Here is a 23,619-nt window from a genome sequence, read left to right on the forward strand (position 1 = left end):
GAAAAAGAGTTGGAGAAGATGAGAATATCTGTAGGAAAATTATTTACCCACAGGGAAATCGTTTCCAAGAAGACGAGAAAATCAATTTCCTTAAAGGTCTGTTTGTCTGGAAAACAGTAAAAATAGAAGGAAAACTGCTCCTTAGGGTGCGTTTGGCTGCCAGAGGAAGAAATCGGCAAGAAAAGTTATGTTTTCCTTCCATTTTCTCTCTTACTTTTCGTATTTATTTTAATCTCTTATTATGATTAGCTGAACATCTAATCTAGGGCTAGGATAAAACCATGTTCAATCTTTTAATCGGGGTTTTAACGAAAACATCTCCCGGAATTAGGATAGTTCATTATCCGAAATTCTGAGTTATAAAAAAGAGATTTAATTTGTCTAAATATTTGTTCTTAAAAATTATTTTATGTGGTGAATTCAGAAACCTTAGGCTCTCCCCTATTTCCTGATTTCCTTGTATCATTTGTATTTATTTTCGTTTCCGTTATTTTATTTTAATATTTTATTCATTTTAAAACCAAAACCAAAAACCGTACTAATTCTAAGTTTTAGAATAGATTTGACTAGTCTCTGCGGATCGACCCCGACTTACCGGGAAATTACAACTTGACACCCATGCACTTGCGGGTGTAGACCTATTTAAGGAAACTCATCAGTCTTTTTCTGGAGGGGCCCTTCTAACCAAAATGACCAATTTGGGGGGCGCTTTTAAAGGAGGAACCCTTTTAACAATAATGGGGGCCCCTATAAAATCTCCGTAAGTTGTAAATTGTCTAGAAATCTTGATGTGTCGTCCGATCTAGTGATTTTTATACATTTTTGTTAATTCTAAGCCAACTAAACTATTATTGACTTATGAGTTATGTTGACTGTAACCAATATAAATAAGTGCTCTTATACACATTCGAGATATATAAAGAGTTAAGGAAACAGAGAGAGCAAACTCATTTTAGAAAATAGTTCGAAAATTACATACACACATTTTAGAAAAATAGTCAGGAAAAAAATATATATAGAAAATGAAATTAAATGAAAGCATAAAATGATAAGCAGAAAACTATCTCTAGCAACATTTACGGGAGTCAATAATGAATTTACAAAGAATAAAGGCGGAAAAATGAACTGATATATAAATAAGGGGGTCAAAATGGAATAGCATTGGGCTAATAGGATAGCTAATTGAAAACTAAGGGCCAAGTGCCCCCACGTGTCTCTGTCTCTCGCTCCGCCCTGCTTGTTTGAGCTATTCGTACCATCTTTACAAATCCAATTGGTTTAAGGTTTTGCTCATTTTTCGAACAAAATAAAATTAAAAGAAATCATTTCACAGGAAAAGAGATTTAACTAAAAGATAAAAATTTTTATTCAATCAAAAGTCATGTGAGAAATTCATAAATCTTGAAACAGACAGAGTGATTCCGTGATCTGTTGGAAGAGCCCGAGTCGGCGACGTGCACATTAGATGATAAATTGAGAATAATCTGTAAGATAATCTATAAATCCTACTCCAACTTGGAACCTATCTTACTTTTGGTTTAATACAACAATTATTTGGAATAGTTCGTTACAGTAGTCACAAACAATTTTGTTTTCTCTTATCGGCTAAACTTTTTGCTAGAATCATTTGTTCTCCTAATTTTTATACCTTTTTATTTAATATTATTCTACATCACTTTGACATTTTATTCATATAATTTGACCTTGCAGAGCTTTTATTGGTTATATGAATTTAATTTCGCAAGAAGAGAAAATGTCCATCACTAAATTTGAGCTTGTTGGACCTTGTCTTCATTTTTCGACAAAACAATTTGATGCATCTTGCTGAATTTTATCCTTCAGATTTCAGTAGTCTTGACACTATGCTACTTAGTTTTCCGCTTGATAATTACATTTACGATATGAGGCAGAACGATGGTTTCTCAAATTTAGATGGGATTGGAGCTTTTTCAGCTATGAAGGTAGTTAAAACACGCTTAAGAAACAAGATGAGTGATCCGTGGCTGAATGATAGTTTAGTAGCCTTTTTTGAAAAACAAGTTTTTAGTGAAATTTTTACAATGAGTCGATCATGCGAACATGTCAAAATATGAAATCTCGTAGAGGTCAATTGCGTTTGTAATTGTTGATGTATTAATATAATTAATGAATATAAGTATTTTGTTAATTGTTGTGTCTAGATTTTTTTTATTTAGGTACATAAATCCGCACCCCCTTAGTGACAATTCTGGATCCGTCCCTGATAATACATATACACTATTTTCTTCTTGGCTATTGCTTATGAGGTGTATTTTACATATAAGGGTTTGATAATTATTATTTGAATGCAGATAAATCTAATGTGGTGGATAAGACTCAACTAAAGAAAATTAGACCACTCTTTGTTACTTGTAAAGAAACCAAAAAAATGATATGATGGGCCTAGAAAGTTTCCTAAATAGGTCTACACCCGCAAGTGCACGGGTGTCAAGTTGTAATTTTTCCATTAAGACCGGTTCGTTCCTCAGAGACTCTGTAATCTCTCTCTCTCTCACAAACAAAAAAAATACAAGAAAAGAGAAAAAGATAAAACAAGAGATGATGATGATTTTGGCCGAGCTCTCTCTCTCTAATCTTGCTGTCCTATTGAGCTCGAGAGGATCCTCCCCAAAGATGAGATGATTTGTTTCTATTTCTCCATCCTGTTATATAGATGTAGAAGAAGAAGAAAGCTTCTTGATTTGTCTCTGATCTGCACTGTGATCCTCCTCTGGCTTCTTTATTTTCCAGAAGATAGAGATGAGAGAGGGATAAAGAAAGATAATATTTCATCAATCTCTATCTTCCAACCGAGAATTCTCCTTGATTAAAACAGCTCACTGATTCAGCCTCAATCTCTACATAAAATATCATATTCCTTTCTCTCTCTAAAAGTATCCATTATCAGAGAAGGAAAATCCGATAAGCTCTATCAATGGAATTTCTCTCCTCTGTAAATCTCTTTGTTTCTATTAAATCTTTGAAGAAATTCTCAAGCTCTCTCTCTCTACGATTTTATGCATTTTGTCCTTTTAGAGAGATAGAATAAAATCAAAAGAACTTCTTACCAAAAATCCTCTACCATCTCTCTGATTTAAATTAGCCAATCTCCCTCTCTTTCTATTTTTGAAAAACTCCAGTCGTATTTCCATCCTATTTTTGAAATCTTTCTCTCTAGATAGATATGAGAGGTGAGAGATAAAGAGACTTTCCAATCGAGATGCCCAATTAGCAAATTTCCTGAAATATTGTTTACCAATCACGTGGAGACTTGCTGGGTAATAAAGGAGATGATTCCATGCATCAAGAAGTAGTATAAGACGTTGCAATGTAAGTATAGACGAAATCATGTTATCACAAATAATTCCAGCCATTAGATACACTTGAATTGACGGTATTACATTGCGTTAGGTACACATAGAATCAAAGACCTTAGAAATCCTGAAATGCACCGGTCTTGTGACAGAAGATTACCCGCATATGATCTGTTCCGTACACGTGTCATTGATCGATATATGTGACTTTAGTCAATTGAATTGATTCAAACTTTGACCGCTCTAGTTTCTCCATCTGGACTCCATTTTGACTTCCGTTTTCGCGCCACGAGTTCACCTTGAGCTCTACTTTTCAGTCGAGCACCACTGTTGACTAAAATCTCCAGAATCATAAATGACAAAAATGCCCCTCGTATATCTTTCTCCCGTTTTTATCCGCTTTTTGTGCTTAATTCATTAGAAGACCCCTGAGTAAGAGAAACAAACTATTCATGAGAGTAACGGCTCGAAATGGACTAACTAGCTCAAATTAAGAGATTCAGATGGGACATTTTCATGTCTAATCAAACATCCCCAAACTTAGATTTTGCTAGTCCTCGAGCAAAACAGAAAACAATAAAACTAAACCCATTTCACCACTTTCGTAAGGAACCACGATTGCACTTAGCCCGTGCAACAAACCGTTAAACCTCTAGGTTACCCAAGAAGACGAGTTTTGTCTCGTGAGGGTTTGCAGTGAATATACCCACAAAATTCAGAAAGCCCAAAAATCCATAAAGGTTCCAATATGACATGGACTAAAAATGTTTATCCGGTAGACTTTCGAAAGTTAAAGAAATGAAATCCAAGTCGACCAAATTATGCAAACGCTAAAAATCCCTTCACTAGTAATCAAGATCTAAAGTGCACGTGACCAACCAATATGAGTATCATTTCAATTCAGAACAGACAAGACTTTGGTTACTTTCTCGATACATTTCGCCTCGACTGTTGTCTCACGGTCTTACGCTCAAAAATTTAAGTCACTCAGAAATGGTTAAGTCTCCACTAATGATCGATCAAGTTCTCTCAGAAAAGTCTACTCTTCACCTATCTAACACTCATATGGCTAGTGCACAGACAACTTCAAGACTCGAAATTCATGGACAAACCTTTAGCAAACGGATAACTCGGTCAACTAGACTCTATAACTATTAACAAGCAAAAAACAACTAAACTCACATTTTCAATCTAAAATTTTTAAAATTTTGAACCCTTTTGAATTTTTGAAATAAGGACTTAGCAAAAAATTCAATCCCCTATCCCCAAACTTAAACCAAACATTGTCCTCAATGTTCTGAGAACTATGCAAAAAAAATAACAGGGTGAAGGGAAAGATATTACCTGATTCCAACGTCCTAACGGTGGGTTGCTTCCCAGAAAGCACTAAATTTAACGTCTTCAGCCAGACAAAACAGATGACTCAAAAAAATAGAAAGAATTAACCTACTTGATTACAAATATGTGATTAACTGTAAACCAATATTCGATACATCTGTGGGTCCACCCAAAACACAAAGTTTTCAGTGAATGATAGTCTCACATTTTTGTGAATTGTTGATAGTGCATGTGAGACTATCAGATAAGAAGGGCAATCCCCAAACTTAGATGACACTAAGGGAGTTAAGTTTGATACTGCACCAGAGAGTGTACAAACCGGATAGAATGGGTCTTCATATGGATGATCGACAGAGGGAGTGAGTGTTTCAAAATCTACACATAGTTTCGTGGGGCAAAATACAAAGCAATCTAGATGACTATCAATGACACCCGGACTTAAACTAGGGTTCTCTAAAACAGGTACTTCGGGTTCCTTCCATGGAGAAACCCTGCTATCAGACTCACAGTCCCTAGAAGTCGAGTTAGATAGTCCTTGTATAACTTCTTTTATCATGTTATCATCGGTGTCCCTAAAGAATTCTAAATCTTCGCCTAAGTCTGGCGAGTCAAAGCTCTCATTTAGCAAATCATCCTCAACTCTAGTGAACTCTTCATTATGGGCTGAATGGATTTCAAGGTCGGTACAATGAGAGGATATCTCAATATTGGGCTCCATCGTTTCTGAGACTTTAGTCTCAATAACGATGTTGTCGGGAGAACTGTACTCCTCTAAAATTGTATCCTCGTCACCATAGTACACAGGACACTGTGGACCGTACTCTACATTCTCATGGTGATCTTCTTCTATAATACTAGTTGTTATTTCTTGTAGAGTTCTACAGATATTGTCAGTCTTTTCTTCTAAAGTCTGACAAAACTCGAAAGTACTCTTTTGAAGATCAATAACAGTTTGGGTCAATAAAGATGATGATAAAGATGGAGAGTCAATAGTTTTAACATTATCCCATTGATGTTGAGACACATTTAAAGCATAAGACTCTTCATTAATCTTCCTTAACATACTCATAGTTTCGGCCGACGAAGATGATTTTAAAGATGGAGTGTCAACCTTTTCACCGTTATCCCATTGAGGTTGAGCCACGTGTGGAGCATAAGACTCTCCTTTACTCCTCCTTAGCGCACTAATAGCTACGAAAGTAATCTTTTGAAGATCACTAACAACTTGGACTAATGAAGGTGATGCTAAAGATGAAGGATCAACAGTTTCACCGTTATCCCATTGAGGTTGAGACACGTGTGAGGCATAAAACTCTTCGTTATAATGCATGTAAGAATCATTAGTTTCAATATTTCCCATTGAGTTTGGGACACATTTGGAGCATAAGACTCCCTACTATAATGCATGTAAGATGATCTATCAGGATATCTATAATGTGGTTCATAACCTTCTTGAGGTTGATAATAATTCCTATGACCATCATTATGCACATTGTATCTAGGATGACTAACACTATTCTGACCATTTGCTAAATACCACCATGGTAGATTTGAAGAACTCTCGTCCCTTCTGCCATTATGTTGGGACCACGATCTATCCATCTCTCGTCAATTTTTTATTTTTTTCAAAACCAAGGAATCACTACGAAGATCATATAGGAAAACAAACACAAAAGTACCCACTTACAGGGGATTCGTGGGTGATCAAGAAATTACCTCCCATTCAAGACGGGCGATGACCTTTGAGGACGACCCGGGCCACTCTTCCCTCGAGTGTTCGAACCCGAGGCTTCTTTGGTTTCTATTACAATAAAGCCCTTTAAATTAGGGTCAAAACTTTAATCCAAAAATAAAAACTAGAAAGTCTAAAGTCTCTCTCTCACCAAAAAATACAAAAAAATTAAATAAAAATAAAACGTAAATTCTTCTTCTTAAGCTCCTCTCATTGTTGCTCCTTTTCCTTTGCTCCTTAATGTTCTGCACACCAAAAATGGAAAAGCAAGTCAAAGTGTCCAAAAATAAAACTTACCAAAAATAGAATTTTCTAAGAATAGAACAAATTTAAAACTTAGTCCCCGGCAGCGGCGCCAAAAACTTGATGGCCCTAGAAAGTTTCCTAAATAGGTCTACACCCGCAAGTGCACGGGTGTCACGTTGTAATTTTTCCGGTAAGACCGGTTCGTTCCTCAGAGACTAGTTAAACTTATTCTTAAACTAGGAAGTAATAAGATTTTAGAATAAAATGATTTGGTTTTGGTTTTAAAATAAAATGAATAAAATATTAAAATAAAATAACGGAAATGAAAATAAATACAAATGATACAAGGAACTCAAATGGGGGAGAGTCTAGGTTTTTCTGAATTCACCACATAAAATCATTTTTAAGAACAAATATTTAGACAAATTATATCACTTTCTTTTTATAACTCAGAATTTCGGATAATGAACTATCATAATTCCGGGTGATGTTTTCATTAAAACTCGATTAAAATTTTGAACATGGGTTCATCATCTACCATATATAGAGAATTAGCTACTCATAATAAAAGTTTAAAACAAATATGACAAATAAAAGAGAAATAGGGAGGAAAACAGAACTTTTCTCACTGATTTTCCACTGGCAGCCAAATACGCCCCTAAGGAAAATAATTTTCTCGTCTTCTCGGAAGTATTTTCTTTCTGGGAAAATTATTTTCCAGACATTTTTTTTTCATCTTGCCCACTGATTTCTCTATTTTCTTTACTTTTCAATCCAGGAATCAACTAACACAAACACATTAAAAGATGAAGACTTTATTAGATAAAGGATTAGAAATAATCTTCTCTCACTACAAAATTGCTCTCTCTATCTCTGGAATTCCTTTTCAAGCTAAAGATAATGAAGAAAATGAAGCAGCTCTATCTTTCTCTCTCTGTATATTTTAATTCCTCTCTGTCACTAAAAGAAATACAGTAGAAGAGAGATGATGGTCTCTCTCTCTCTCTCTGATTTATTTCCTGTTCTTGTTGAGCTTAAGAGAGGACCCCCAAAGATAAGATGACCTCCACTCTCTTTGTTTCTCTTCTTTCATAATCATGAACAAACCTCTTTTACAGCTCACACTTTCTCTTTCTGTTATATTCTTTAATCTTTGTACTATCAGATAGGCTCAAACTAAGCCAAGAAGAATCATCTCTCTAATATCTACAATCCATCTCAAATCACTGAGAATCGAATCTTGCTTTCCCTCTTCATCAATCTAATTCCTCTGCTGTCCACGGTTTCTTTCTAAGACTTCCAATCTAAAATCTTCACATATCTTTCCATCTCTCTGTGTTTCCATTTCAGTTCTCCAACTCTCGTTCTTTCTATAACTTTTCTTTCTTTCAAAAGATCTCTAATAATCTTTTCATGGGTGTAGAGAGAAGATATTGTAGTATATAGTATCTATATATATATATATATATATATATATATATATATATATGGAGCTGAGGGACAAAAACGGAAATAAACGACCTACAACATTTTTTATTTGAATTTGTCAACGGGTTTAAAGGGCCCGACCCCGAACAAAAAAACAACTAAGAACAAGAAAGTAACGAAAGAATCGTAAAGAAAAACATCACCAAAAAAAACCCTAAGTATACCGCATTCTAATTACACCCCTTTTATCATCTCTCACTATTTTCTGCAGCTCGGGAGGAAGATCATGCGCCGTATATTCTGACATTCCCTCATGTGTCCTCAGTTTCGACAGATAATCCGCCGCCTGGTTTATTTCTCGAAACACATGCTTGATTGAACAAGTCTCAAACTGATTCCATATAATCCTAATCTCATTTACTAAGCGTGTAACTTGCCAAGGCGGCTGCTTAGTATTGTTAGTAAGAATGTCCACTGTAATTTGGGAATCAGTGGCAATTCCCACTCTTCTTAGTCCATACTTGATTGCTAATTGGAGACCCAAACACACTCCCTGTAACTCATGCTTCAGTACTGAGACTCGGTGTGTCCTAGTTGCTGCCGCCACAAGTACCTCTCCTTCCGAATTCCGAATAATTGCTCCATAACCCCCAGCTGAATCGTCGAAAGCACCATCGGTGTTTATAAGCACCTCGTCAGTTGCCGGTCCTTGCCACCGACAGAATTTGGGTGCTCGTATATTCGGTGTAATGGCCAGATTCCAGTTCGCAAGGATCTGCTGGCCTCCCTCTACCATGATGGGCTTGTCTTCCGTGCAGTCGCCTTTATTTTAACTTCACTAACCACCACCATGCATAATGTTTGTGCTGACTTTGATTCTCCTCTGAATACTCGGTTGTTCCTCTCTGTCCAAATGTGGTAGAAATACGCATTGAAAATCAAGCTTCCTAATCGACCAAGTAATGAATTTCCATGAAAATTGGACACGCACCAATTTACTTCATCGGTCCAAAGCCCATAATGGGTTCTACTAATACCGATCATCTCTAATAATTTAGTCCACACCGATAGTGAAAAGGCACACTGGAAAAAAAGGTGTTCATCACTCTCTATACTGGTTTGACAAAACGTACACTTATCATCGATATCAAGGCCCCAACCCCTCAATTTTGCTTTAGTTTTAAGTCCTCTTTTAAGTGTTATCCAAGTTATGAATGAGTGTTTGGGAACTCCTTCGTGACACCATACCAGATTTGTCCACGGTACTTTCGGTCCCTTTCGTCGTATAGAGTTGTACGTATCCTTCACCGTGTACTCCCCTGATGTGGTAATCTTCCATACAACCGTATCCGCTATCAAACCCCCGACTTCTACCTCCTGCATAGAGTCAAAAACCGACCCAAGATCATAACGTAATTGATCCGAACATACCCACTGTCCATTGACCAAAAAATCTGATACTAAAGCTTCCTCTCTAAGACTTGAGTCTACCTGATGAAAGACGGAAAATCGGTCAGCTAGGGATCCGCTAGGATGCCAAATATCCCTCCAAAAGAAAGTATTTCTGCCATCATGAATGACATATTGAACCAGATTTCGAGCTAAATCCCTGCTGCCTAGGATACGCCTCCAGCACCATGAACAACTAGACGGAGTTTTCATAGTCCAGAAGTTTTTTCCTCTTATTAGGTTGCGCTTAACCCACTCTGATCTTCGTATCCTAGCAGATGTCATCATAGAGAATCCGAGTCTTAGAAACAAGATCTTCCTAATACCGATGTCTTTTACCTCTAACTAAGCCTTTGTCACAATTGAAGCGGATTCGTCGATCTGGGTTGCACTATATTCGACTGTGGCCGTGCACACATGTGAGAATAAGCTCCTTTTGACAGGTTCGTAGTACTAACGCTCGGAGTTAAGGTATTTTTGGGTCTCATTCAAAAAAGAAAATGCAATCTACGTGTGTTGCCTCTTTTGCTGGAAATAAGAGTTGATATGGTGCTTCTCAAAGTAGCCAAATAATGTGCCAAAACAAATCATAGACACGGGATCAAATAAGAGTGAGTTTCAGCCGTTAGATTTCCTTAGACCCACTGTGATATATTGCGCTCAGTTGCGTGGAATTAAGAACTCCTGAAATCCCTCACGTACAACAGTATGCAACCGAAAACAGCCCACGCTCCATCCAATGCATGCCACGTGTCATCATCTAGCTGATTTTTTTGCCAACATCTTTGACCTTCTCTAACTTTCTCATCCGGACTCCGATTTGGCTCCCGTTTTCGCCTACGGACTCGTCATGGACTCTACTTCTCATCTGAGTACTAAAATTTCCAGAATACCCTAACCTCCAAATGGCCAAAATGCCCTCAAGTGTGTCTTTATCCAGATTTTATCTGTTTTCCGCGTTCAATTCTGTAAAAGACTCCTGGACAAAAGAAATACACAATTCATTAGAGTAGCTACTCGAATTAGACTAACTAACCCGAGTTAAAAGATTCAGATGGGACATTTTCATGTCTCAACAGTTTGCCTTTTTCGACAAAATAAGTTGATGCATCTTGCTGAATTTTGTACTTCAGATTTCAGTAGTCTTGACACTATGCTACTTAATTTTCATCTTGATAATTACATTTACGATTGGAGGCAGAACGATGATTTCTCAAATTTAGATGGGATTGGAGCTTTTTCAGCTATGAAGCTAGTTAAAAGATGCTTAAGAAACAAGATGAGTGATCCGTGGCTGAATGATAGTTTAGTAGCCTTTTTTGAAAAAAAAGTTTTTAGTGAAATTGACAATGAGTCGATCATGCGAACATGTCAAAATATGAACTCTCGTAAGGTCAATTGCGTTTGTAATTGTTGATGTGTTAATATAATTAATGAATATAAGTATTTTGCTAATTACTGTGTCTAGATTTTTTTTTTATTTAGGTACATAAATCCGCACCCCCTTAGTGAAAATTCTGGATCCGTCCCTGATAATACATATACACTATTTTCTTCTTGGCTATTGTTTATGAGGTGTATTTTACATATAAGAGTTTGGTAATTATTATTTGAATGCAGATAAATCTAATGTGGTGGATAAGACTCAACTGAAGGAAATTAAACCACTCTTTGTTACTTGTAAACGAAACCAAAGAATGATAATACCGGCTTGTCATGTTTCTCCCAAACCAACGAATGATACAAGAAGTAAGACACGAAAGTCATGAAAGATCTGGTTTTATTTATGAGTCTAACTAAGTGAAGTTACCTCTTCTGGACGAAAGATCATTTTTTACCTCTCATGTAAACATAAAGGTTATGGTATTCGAAGGTTGGTCTAGTTTCCGTAAAATCAAAAAACGATAGAAGAAGGATCCCACAATTGTTCAAGAATTACTGGAAATGAACGAAGTTACTTTATTTATATATATATGAGTTCAAAGAAGTGTATTAAAATCTTACTTTATCAAGTTTGGAACGTGAAGGTTATATGGAAGTTGTTATATGAAATGAATAAAATTAGACTACAGTGTAAGGTCGACTATGAAGAATTTATGAACAAGTTGTGTTTATTCCTATAATATATCATAAGTTAAATCTGTTGATTTTTGTCCTTAGTCTTCATCTTCACCTCACCTCCGCACGTAAATTCCGACCACCACAGTTTCCATAACTAAATACTAGTGCACATTAAGTCGACAATGCCAATGCCAAATTGAAGGGTAGGTCGAACCTTTGAGACGTTTAATAATTAGCATGACTCTAATAGGGTGAAACGGTTGTTTATGGAAACAGAAATGACGCAAGATAATTATGTTGGCGTATATCAAGCAAGAGAAATCTCTTCTCATCAAACATCTACCAACGCAAGTACTATAGTGAAAGTTTAAACCTATAGGCGAGGATCATCTCCCAGGATAAGCAATGGGGGTGTTAAATTTATGATTATCTGATAATCAGAGAGATAAACTGAAATAGCCAACACAATTGTAAGTGAATACAACTCTAAGACCAAGTCATGTTTTATAAAGTAAATTAGAGGTTCTTAGTTTCTTAAGTTTCCTTACTAATGTAGGAAAATAGATAATATTTATCTAATAAAAATATTAGATAATTACGAAAGACAACTAAATACATGAAACTCAATTTTCTGGATCTTCGAATATCTTGAACTTTTATTCAGCACTAGATCTTCGACTTCTTGATTCATCAGTCATCACGTTATATAGACAAATTATTATTGGGGGAAAATGAAATGCCATTTTCTATAAGTTTGAGTTTTCTTTTTAAGTTTAAATTCTAGGTCTTGAGTAATTGTTTATTTTAGTGGTGAAGTGCGGCCAAGTGTTTTAGTTTGAGTTACAGTTTTTTCAAACATAAGGGTTTCGGTCTGAGTTACTGATGTGACACGAAAATGTCACATTTAAGGAGCCTAACATAGACTAATTAGTCCTTTTCGAGTGTTATCAATAACATTTTATGTGTTTTTCTTGTTTAGGTACCATATTTGGAATAAAGAACTTAATTCGGAATAAAGGGAGCGAATTATCACTATCATTTCATGTACCCAAAACGAGAGAAAAAGACTTTAAACAAATCAAATGAGAAGAGGAGTCAAAGACGAGTCCAACGGTGAAAACGGAAGTCCATTCCGAGTTCGGACGGGGAAGTTGTGAAAGAAAGAAGTCGAGGTTCGGTCTTAAAACAAAGATTCTATGAAGGCACCCCCCTTGATTTCCAAGTGTAGATTAAAGCCTAAGTCTAAAACCCAAGAACCTAGATATGAAGGAATAAAACCCAAGCCCAAAGAAGATGAAAGAAGGAAGAGATTTTTGAGGCACCCAATGGACCCAAGTTTGAGTCAAAGTCAAGGTTGACTAAGTCTAGGGTTTGATTCAAATACACTATTCATCTTCTTCCTCATTCATCATTCAAAATCCAAGAGAGGAGAGAGAAAAAGAGCTAGGGTTTGGGGGTTTGGAGTGTTCTTGGTTAGAGAGTTTGAGCTAGAGAGAGAGCAAGAGGAAGAAGGAGTAGCCGGCCTTACTTGGCCGGCCTAGCTTGGCCGGGCAAGCAAGGCCGGCACAACAAGCAGCTCGGGATGGCCATGGAAGCTGCTCTCGGGTTTCTTCACGGGAGCTGCTGTTCGGGCTTTATAGCCACTCGGGTAGCTTCTTCAACGCACGGGACAGCAAGCCTCGAGCATGGGACGCGCGCGCAGCAGCTACCGGCAAGGACGGCCGGACAGCAGCATATTCTCACGGGACTTCACGGGACGGCCGGACAGCAGCACGGGAGGGTGAGTAACCTGCTCGGGATGCTTCCAAGATGGCACGGGACAGCATCTATGGGCCGGATCTAAGCTTCCTTTGGCCGGAAATCTTGATTTTGGCCGGAAACCTAACTTTCTTTGATCGGATTTTCGTGGTGTTCCGGCAACTTTCTTGATTCAAAACCTTAGGGCTTTTACTCCCCATGTCTTGATCTATCTTCCCATGTAGTTTGATTTGATTTTGGGTAAGAAATCTCTAGAGAGAGAAAGCTTGATGAAGCTTTAATGGAGTTTGGGTGAAAAATGGAGAAGATGATGGTGGTCGCTATGGGGAAATCTGATTTTTGCTCGGGGACACCCAAAGTTCACTATTAAAGGGAAATCCAGAAAATTGCTACGGGGAGATCGACTACACTTAGAGACTCAATTTTCTCGACGAACCTAGCCTCGAACCACATCGAAAAAGGGGGATTTCTCATCATCTTCTTTTCATTTATTATTCATTCAACATGTTTAGCTAAATCAAGTGTGTCGAATATATGGGATGAAATGTGATGAATTCGTGATTATGTTTAATATGATTTCATGTTTCGATTATGAATTGATGTTCATTTGATTCGATTATCGTTTTGATCGTATTTCATGTGTCTTGTCAAGCACTTCGCATAGTTAGGCGACTAGACGATACTTTCGACGACTCGGGATTAACCGATTTAGGACGTTTGTTTGACTACGTATGACCTCCGGATATACGTAGTCCTTATAGACACCACCTTAGGAGTCGAACATCGATTGTATTTGACACATTAAATCGGACAATACATAGTTGTAGGTTTATCATTATGGATTCCCGGACTTCGATACATGAACTCTCGTATTCGGATACTCTTGAAGCATGATTTGAATGTGATGATTGGCTTATTATTTGTTACATGTGAGTTTAATTGTCTTCGTCTAGTTTTATAAACTAGAAGCCTTGATCGTAATCGTCTATTGACACGAACTTTGATAATGCGTACTTAGTTTGATAATCGATGCTTAGTGACGTTTGATCGATTATACTTAGTTTGACGTATTATGCTTATTAGTGTCATACTTGTTCATTCTCAATTCATTAGATGGTGTGTGTAAGTTTGATAGTCGATGCTTAGTGACGTTTGATCGGTTATGCTTAGTTAGACACATGATGCTTAGGATTGTCAATGTGGGTGAAGTTAATTACACTTTCATGTGAATAGATACATAGTATTTTGTCATTGTCGATCTTGTGGATCGAAGTATCCGTCTCAATTAACTTTTACCCGAATCGAGTCTTACCGTCTCCCGACTCTTGTTTCTCCGACTCTTCTCTCGAATCTCTCTCGCCCATTTACTTTGTTGTTTAGTTTAGTTTTACTTGCTTTGTTCTCTTCTTGTTGCTTACTCAATCATAAACCTCCCACTTTTATCTTGTTCTTTCCTTTTTAGTCTAAGTTAGTGAGTGACTCGTAGACCGGTGGCCTAGACTCTCCCGATAACCGGACTACCAACCTATCCTTGGATCGACTCCGGTTTTACCGGTTACTACTTGATACCTCCGCTTGGGTGTGCAACCTTTTCGGGTGCATCAAGTTTTTGGCGCCGTTGCCGGGGATAGGTTTAGTAGTTAGGATAGCGTTTGTTGTTTTGTTCATTAGTCTTGTGTTAGTTGCTTTCTTAGACGTTTTCTCTATATTTATTTTTGTAGTTTTTTATCTTCTTTTAGGTACCATTACAAGAAAAGAGCCAAAAGTGACATAAAGGCGAAGGAAAAGGAAGGATTCGAAAAGCTTAAGAAGAAAGACGAACGAAACGAGAGGAGCACTCAATAGTATCGCATTCTATCTCATCCTTTTTACTTGTGTGTGATTGTTTAGTTCTATAAGTGTTTGTTTCCATTTTTGCGATTGTGTGTTAGTATCCTTGAATATTGTAAGATCATGGCAAGTTGGTCATTTGATGAGAATGACCTTATGCGAACTCTTTCCAACACTAGTCGACCATCTACAAGTCATCAGGACTACTCAAACTTATATAGAAATGGTCCGACTAGTGATAGGAATAGGCGAGTTGAGCCTGACCGACCTAGGATGACCATGGGTGAATATCGACGGATGTATGGAGTCGGTCAGACTCGTCATGAATATGGTTTTAGAGATTATGAGCATGAGGGTAATCAACCCCGTAAGAGTCTTCGAGACTATCGACAAGAATTTGGGATGACAACACCTTCATGTATGAATTCGTCATTTAATGATAACCGTAGTTCTATTAACATTGATTGACCACGTCGAAGACTTCGTGACTATCGACAAGCATATACGGACGGTTCACTTAGTGATGACAATTCCCGACTCGATGATTCCACTCAAAGAGTCGAGTCTAGATATCTACATGAAGGTAGTGAAGAAAGGACCATGGAGACCATTTGCCCGGTTTGTGCTATTTGTGGGAGCTTAGACCATTTGACCGAGTATTGTCCCATGATCCGTGTTCCGCGAGAGTCTTCGTCTAGTTATACTCATGTGCCTTATTACGAGGAGATGTCTGAAGATACTCTCCAAGCAATTTTAGAGTATCAAACTAGATTCAATCGAGATATAAAAGAGATCACGGAACGGCTTCTCAACATTGTTGATAGACTTGAGTCAGAGCCTATCATCGACGAGGAAGGGGTTTGCGCACCCCAAACTCAAGAAAAGACTATGAATGATGGTGAGGGTAATACACCTAACTCTAGTCTTAAGTTAAATGTCGAAGAAGCTCCTGATAGACCTTTTGAGATGGAATTGACCGATGACCCTTGTTGCTCAGTCCTTCGACCATTGTTATCTCACCATGATCGACCTACACTAGATTTTGATGTTCAGGATGATAGCTCTATGAGCAAATATGGGAATCACACAATGTTGAACCTTCCAATCTTTAGCACTTGTGATTATTTGGATGGGTTATGTAGAATGGAAGGTGTTATGCCTGACTTTGAGGCTCCAGATGCCTTCAAGGGTGTCGATAACATAGTAGTTGAAGAGATAGCGGATAGCTTGTTGGATTGTTTACCTAAGGAAATTATGGACCTTGACTTGGTCCCCGAGCATATTGCCTTACCCTTAGAGTCTAGTTCGACCTTCCACATGATCTCAGACTCGATTGTTGACCCCTTCTGGGACACTTCGGACGTCTTTCCTAGCATGTCTAGGGACTTAGTGGATGTTCTATCCACTAAACTTGAGAATGACTTTTTACCTTCTACTGACTTCCTGACCCTTCATTTGTATGTTGATCCCTTTGACGACTGTTTAGTCGTCGCCCCGAGCATTTATGCGCACTTAGTGGACCGTGCATCCACTAAGTTTGGGGATGGCTTCTTTTCGCTTTTAGTCTCACTTGCACTTCTTTCGTTTAATATTCTTGTGAGACTTTTAGCATTTGTATATAGCTTTCTTTGGGTTGACCCCCAAATCTTCCGTCTTTTGTTATATGATCGTTAGGTCGATTGAGATGGCCTTTGATGTTTGTGGGTAGCATCTCTGGAAACCCTCCGCGAGACATAACTCGTGCTCTTGTGTGAAAACAAGAGAATCAAAGGCTAATTGCATAACTCAATGCAATCGTGTATACCCGCGTTAGTGGTAGACTTTATATGGTCATGTCTTTTATGTGCTTCATTCTCATTATGTTTTGGATATTTTAGGAGCATTTCTTATATGTTTTACTTCTAAGGCGTGGTTTGTTCCAAGTTTGGGGATGGCGTGAGCTTGGCATTAACTTGGAACCTCGTTATACATGAGCCTTGGTAGTATCATCTTTTATCTCCTTCGGTTATGGTAATATCTCTCCACTCTTCTCTTTAAATTGATATGCCTCTTTATCTTTTGGTGAGTGTATGCTTAGAACATTGAGGACAATGTTAGTTTTAAGTTTGGGGATGCGGGGATATGACCATAACCAATGCATGACCATGGGTTTCAAAGACAAAAGGGTTCAAATTAGCTAAAATTTGAAAAATTTTGAACATTTTGAGTAGATTTGCATGTGATTGTAGTGATAGTTTTAAGAATGTTGATGCATATGTGTCGAGTTGATGGGTTTTGTGATTGCTAATGGTCTTTGCATGAAAGTCGATTCTTTGAGTGTTTGTGTTATACTATGGGAGTAACATCTTAGTGAAGAAGAAACATCTCTAAGAAACCTAGAGTAGTCATTAGTGGAGACTTAACCCATGTGAGAGCTCAAAGCCTAAATTGTCCTTCGAGTGTACTCTTCTGCGCTAACTCCGAGTAGAATGAAGAGCTACTCAACCTCGTAACTATTAAAAGAGCTCATTTGATCTCGTGTGCTCAATTTTTTTAGCCACTAGGAGTGACATTAGGATAGCGAATTAACCTGGTCCTTGTAGTCTATGAAACCCAATGAGAATGCTAACTAGAGGAAGGCGGATACTCCATCACCATCTATCATCTTATATTCTGAGAATGAAGACATGAGAAGAAAAGAACGAAGAATTTCCAAAGCAAATACGAAAAGAAAGTTGATTGCAAGAATATAGTATTGTGTGAGTTGAAATTGTTTTGTTTTGTGTGATTTTATGTTATGAGAAAAAGAAAAGAAAAAAAAGGAATGAAGAAAAAGAATAAAGAAAAAAAAGAAGTGAAAAAAAGAAGAAGGAAAAGAGAAAGAAAGAATGAATGAAATAAAGTTGTATATGAGTATGTTTGAGCATGTGTTAGCTCTTATGTGTTGTGATGTGAGTGTATATATGTGTTGGTGTTTGTTTTCATGAATAAGTATTCGAAGCAAGAAACAAATGTGAAGATGCTTGAGAGGTTCATCATGAAGAGGTCGACATTCTTGGGAATCCACCATCTCATCCATCTTTTGTATCCGTCAACCTTTAGAAGGCATCTTTAGAGGGTAGAATGGGTGAGAAGGGCGAGTGAGCTTCCCCACTCTATATAGTGGTTAATTCCTTTTCGAAGATCATTCGTTCCAAAATGTTGTCCTCACCCCTTTTTATGTGTTGAGTCCATGTTAGTGATCACACTCACACATACGAGTGAACCATTCTTGAGTGATTTCATATTTGGAGTGTATGTCCGTGAGGCCGAAGTCGAGGCGAAATGTACTAAACTAGGAATCAAGGCGTTGTGACTTCGGAACATAGATGTTGCTCATTATGGTATGACACTAGCACCTTAGGGTAAGATCATTAGTGAAGGGGCTTTTAGCTTTTACAAGAACTTATTTACTTGATTCATTATGTGTTGACATGCTTAACCAATTGCTATATGAATCATGTTTATCTATGATTTTGATTTTGGACCCTTGTGTATTTAAAACCATGATGTTTGTGGGTGTCATTAATGGAAACCCTCACGAGACAAAACTCGTCCTCTAGGGGTAACCTAGAGGTTTAAAGGCTTGTTGCATACGCTAAATGCAACCGGGATGCCTCCCGAAAGTGAGTTAGGCTTTTATTTTATTTTGTTTGCTCGAGGACGATCAAGGTTTAAGTTTGGGGATGTTTGATGTGACACGAAAATGTCACATTTAAGGAGCCTAACATAGACTAATTAGTCCTTTTCGAGTGTTATCAATAACATTTTATGTGTTTTTCTTGTTTAGGTACCATATTTGGAATAAAGAACTTAATTCGGAATAAAGGGAGCGAATTATCACTATCATTTCATGTACCCAAAACGAGAGAAAAAGACTTTAAACAAATCAAATGAGAAGAGGAGTCAAAGACGAGTCCAACGGTGAAAACGGAAGTCCATTCCGAGTTCGGACGGGGAAGTTGTGAAAGAAAGAAGTCGAGGTTCGGTCTTAAAACAAAGATTCTATGAAGGCACCCCCCTTGATTTCCAAGTGTAGATTAAAGCCTAAGTCTAAAACCCAAGAACCTAGATATGAAGGAATAAAACCCAAGCCCAAAGAAGATGAAAGAAGGAAGAGATTTTTGAGGCACCCAATGGACCCAAGTTTGAGTCAAAGTCAAGGTTGACTAAGTCTAGGGTTTGATTCAAATACACTATTCATCTTCTTCCTCATTCATCATTCAAAATCCAAGAGAGGAGAGAGAAAAAGAGCTAGGGTTTGGGGGTTTGGAGTGTTCTTGGTTAGAGAGTTTGAGCTAGAGAGAGAGCAAGAGGAAGAAGGAGTAGCCGGCCTTACTTGGCCGGCCTAGCTTGGCCGGGCAAGCAAGGCCGGCACAACAAGCAGCTCGGGATGGCCATGGAAGCTGCTCTCGGGTTTCTTCACGGGAGCTGCTGTTCGGGCTTTATAGCCACTCGGGTAGCTTCTTCAACGCACGGGACAGCAAGCCTCGAGCATGGGACGCGCGCGCAGCAGCTACCGGCAAGGACGGCCGGACAGCAGCATATTCTCACGGGACTTCACGGGACGGCCGGACAGCAGCACGGGAGGGTGAGTAACCTGCTCGGGATGCTTCCAAGATGGCACGGGACAGCATCTATGGGCCGGATCTAAGCTTCCTTTGGCCGGAAATCTTGATTTTGGCCGGAAACCTAACTTTCTTTGATCGGATTTTCGTGGTGTTCCGGCAACTTTCTTGATTCAAAACCTTAGGGCTTTTACTCCCCATGTCTTGATCTATCTTCCCATGTAGTTTGATTTGATTTTGGGTAAGAAATCTCTAGAGAGAGAAAGCTTGATGAAGCTTTAATGGAGTTTGGGTGAAAAATGGAGAAGATGATGGTGGTCGCTATGGGGAAATCTGATTTTTGCTCGGGGACACCCAAAGTTCACTATTAAAGGGAAATCCAGAAAATTGCTACGGGGAGATCGACTACACTTAGAGACTCAATTTTCTCGACGAACCTAGCCTCGAACCACATCGAAAAAGGGGGATTTCTCATCATCTTCTTTTCATTTATTATTCATTCAACATGTTTAGCTAAATCAAGTGTGTCGAATATATGGGATGAAATGTGATGAATTCGTGATTATGTTTAATATGATTTCATGTTTCGATTATGAATTGATGTTCATTTGATTCGATTATCGTTTTGATCGTATTTCATGTGTCTTGTCAAGCACTTCGCATAGTTAGGCGACTAGACGATACTTTCGACGACTCGGGATTAACCGATTTAGGACGTTTGTTTGACTACGTATGACCTCCGGATATACGTAGTCCTTATAGACACCACCTTAGGAGTCGAACATCGATTGTATTTGACACATTAAATCGGACAATACATAGTTGTAGGTTTATCATTATGGATTCCCGGACTTCGATACATGAACTCTCGTATTCGGATACTCTTGAAGCATGATTTGAATGTGATGATTGGCTTATTATTTGTTACATGTGAGTTTAATTGTCTTCGTCTAGTTTTATAAACTAGAAGCCTTGATCGTAATCGTCTATTGACACGAACTTTGATAATGCGTACTTAGTTTGATAATCGATGCTTAGTGACGTTTGATCGATTATACTTAGTTTGACGTATTATGCTTATTAGTGTCATACTTGTTCATTCTCAATTCATTAGATGGTGTGTGTAAGTTTGATAGTCGATGCTTAGTGACGTTTGATCGGTTATGCTTAGTTAGACACATGATGCTTAGGATTGTCAATGTGGGTGAAGTTAATTACACTTTCATGTGAATAGATACATAGTATTTTGTCATTGTCGATCTTGTGGATCGAAGTATCCGTCTCAATTAACTTTTACCCGAATCGAGTCTTACCGTCTCCCGACTCTTGTTTCTCCGACTCTTCTCTCGAATCTCTCTCGCCCATTTACTTTGTTGTTTAGTTTAGTTTTACTTGCTTTGTTCTCTTCTTGTTGCTTACTCAATCATAAACCTCCCACTTTTATCTTGTTCTTTCCTTTTTAGTCTAAGTTAGTGAGTGACTCGTAGACCGGTGGCCTAGACTCTCCCGATAACCGGACTACCAACCTATCCTTGGATCGACTCCGGTTTTACCGGTTACTACTTGATACCTCCGCTTGGGTGTGCAACCTTTTCGGGTGCATCAGTTACAAATTTTTCAAACGATAAGTTGTCTTGACTCTTGTGATCTGTTGATCTTATGGGTCAGTTGAAGGTTGTAAAAACGGGCAATTTATATTTTGTACAAAGCAACATCCCGTTGTAATATTGCACCACTCGATTTACTCGTGCAAGATTTTTCATCAGATAGCAAAAACTCGAAACATATCACAAGTGTGCCACTTTCATTTACGATGAGTTCAAGGTAAGTTTTAATAAGGGTGTGTTTGATATACTCTTTTCTGGGGAAAAAAATTTTTTTTTCTCTAAAAATTTACTTTTTCTAGTGTTTGATGCTAAAAGTAATGGAGGGGCAAGTCTAGGTCACGTGATATTTTTTTCTTGAATTTCCTCAAAAACTGGGAAACTTCTTACCCATGTTTTACCCGAGAAAAAACCCCCCAAAACATATCCGAGCTTTTTTTTCTCCTTAAAACCTGTTATTAGGTTAGCTTGATCGAGAAAGAGAGAATTGTAGCAACCCAAAAGCAACGACTTTTAGCGGGAAGTCAAAGAAGATAGAACACAGTACTGTCTATAACCAGATTTCTTTCTCTCTCTCTCTTAAATTTGTCTTCATTGAAGTAATGAAAGGATTCAACATCATGATTTGGTTTATAACAAAATCATATATATTACATGGATTATAACACACTGCATATGAATTTATCTTCCCTAAATAATTTCATAATCATAACTTGGAAACTTTCTCATCATCATATCTTTGGTTTATAATACAAGTTATGATGATGAAATTTGGTTTATGGCATGGTAATATGAGTTGGTCTTTCATTGAATTAACGGAACAATTTCATCATCATAATTTGGTTTACTCTCTCTCTGTAGAATTTCATCACGGCATCATCATCATGATGATATGTTGCATATTAAAAAATAGTGATGCCACTGGTTTATGCTTTATACTTGGGGTGTTATAATCCATGTAATATATATATATATATATATATATATATATATATATGCAACATATCCATGTAATCCATTGCATATATAGTTGATTATGAATTATCACATGGATTGGATTAAACAAACATTCATAATGAACTATATAATCCGACAACTTAAGTCTGTATGCGTACAAACCTTCTCAGCTCTGTACACACATAGCACTTCAAGAATCACTACTTTTAATATAGTCTAATAACTCATCTCTTTAAAAGTTCGAACATGCCATTGGTTTATGCCATTGCATATATCATAATGGCATCATCACCATATCTTAGGTTTATTAATTAATCATCTCATCTTTTTCTTTTTCTTGTTGTCTCTATCTCATCCCCCCCTTTCTCTCTCTATCTATATACTTTATATGTACCACACAGAAGCACCCTTATGGTGCATGATATTATTATTTTATTAATCAAAGATGTTATAAGAAGTATTTATTATTTATGTCATATTTTTTTTCTTCTAATTAGATGACCAAGTTAGTTATGAGATTCTAATAAAAAAAAGGTTAGTTATTAGATATTTATATAATTCACATTTTGTTATAGTTGCTTTCTACAATATATGATGCAAACATCACAATTAAGATTACGTATTGTATGTACAATGATGATTATCATCATATACGTACATTTGAGAAATCGGCGGAGAAGACATGCCATTTTGGGTAGAAGAGCTAACATCAATCGAGACCAAGATAGAAACAACGTGTTGCAAAGAATTTACTCGGAGAGTGTTGCTACAATATATGATGCAAACATCACAATTAAGATTACGTATTGTATGTACAATGATGATTATCATCATATACGTACATTTGAGAAATCGGCGGAGAAGACATGCCATTTTGGGTAGGAGAGCTAACATCAATCGAGACCAAGATAGAAACAACGTGTTGCAAAGAATTTACTCGGAGAGTGACCGTTATTGTCACGAGCAACTTCTGATGAAACGAGAACCATTTCGACGCTTATGTGTACGCTTACGGGGTTATGGTTTAGTCGACAATCGACATGTGAAAGTTGAAGAACAAGTTGCTATATTCTTATACACAGTTGGACACGATCAACGTAATCGCAGTTCAGTTCTTCAATTCATTCGATCAGGTGAAACAGTGAGTAGGTATTTTCACATTATGTTGTCAACAGTACTTAGGCTTTACAAAGATGTGGTTAGACCAGCGACTAGTGCTAACTTTCCAATTGATGGAAGCCGTCGACAAGCTTGGCATGAGTATTTCAAAGTTAGTATAAATTCGAGAGCGTTTCGTT

At 37.6% G+C, this 23,619-nt stretch overlaps 1 protein-coding gene across 1 annotated transcript; it reads right to left on the reverse strand.

The window, feature by feature from the left end:
- Positions 1-2,360: 2,360 nt before the first annotated feature.
- On the reverse strand, positions 2,361-8,872 carry LOC147544205 (uncharacterized). Its single transcript, XM_086635652.1, has 2 exons — positions 8,315-8,872; positions 2,361-2,681 (listed from the first exon to the last, which is right to left on the reverse strand). Exons 1-2 carry the CDS (start codon positions 8,870-8,872, stop codon positions 2,385-2,387), a joined length of 855 nt encoding a protein of 284 aa, XP_086491778.1. The 3' UTR covers positions 2,361-2,384.
- Between the last annotated feature and the right edge of the window lie 14,747 nt (positions 8,873-23,619).

The sequence above is a fragment of the Eschscholzia californica genome, unplaced genomic scaffold (assembly GCF_041429995.1).
Source record: "Eschscholzia californica isolate CP2 unplaced genomic scaffold, dmEscCali1.0.p SCAF_4, whole genome shotgun sequence".
Lineage (NCBI taxonomy): Eukaryota > Viridiplantae > Streptophyta > Magnoliopsida > Ranunculales > Papaveraceae > Eschscholzia > Eschscholzia californica.

Coding starts and splice junctions, on each gene's coding strand:
- LOC147544205 (XM_086635652.1), bottom strand. CDS start 8,872: ATGGTAGAGGGAGGCCAGCAGATCCTTGCGAACTGGAATCTGGCCATT. Junction 2,682..8,314: donor TGAGAGATGATAAAAGGGGT/GTAATTAGAATG, acceptor TCTATATAACAG/GATGGAGAAATAGAAACAAA.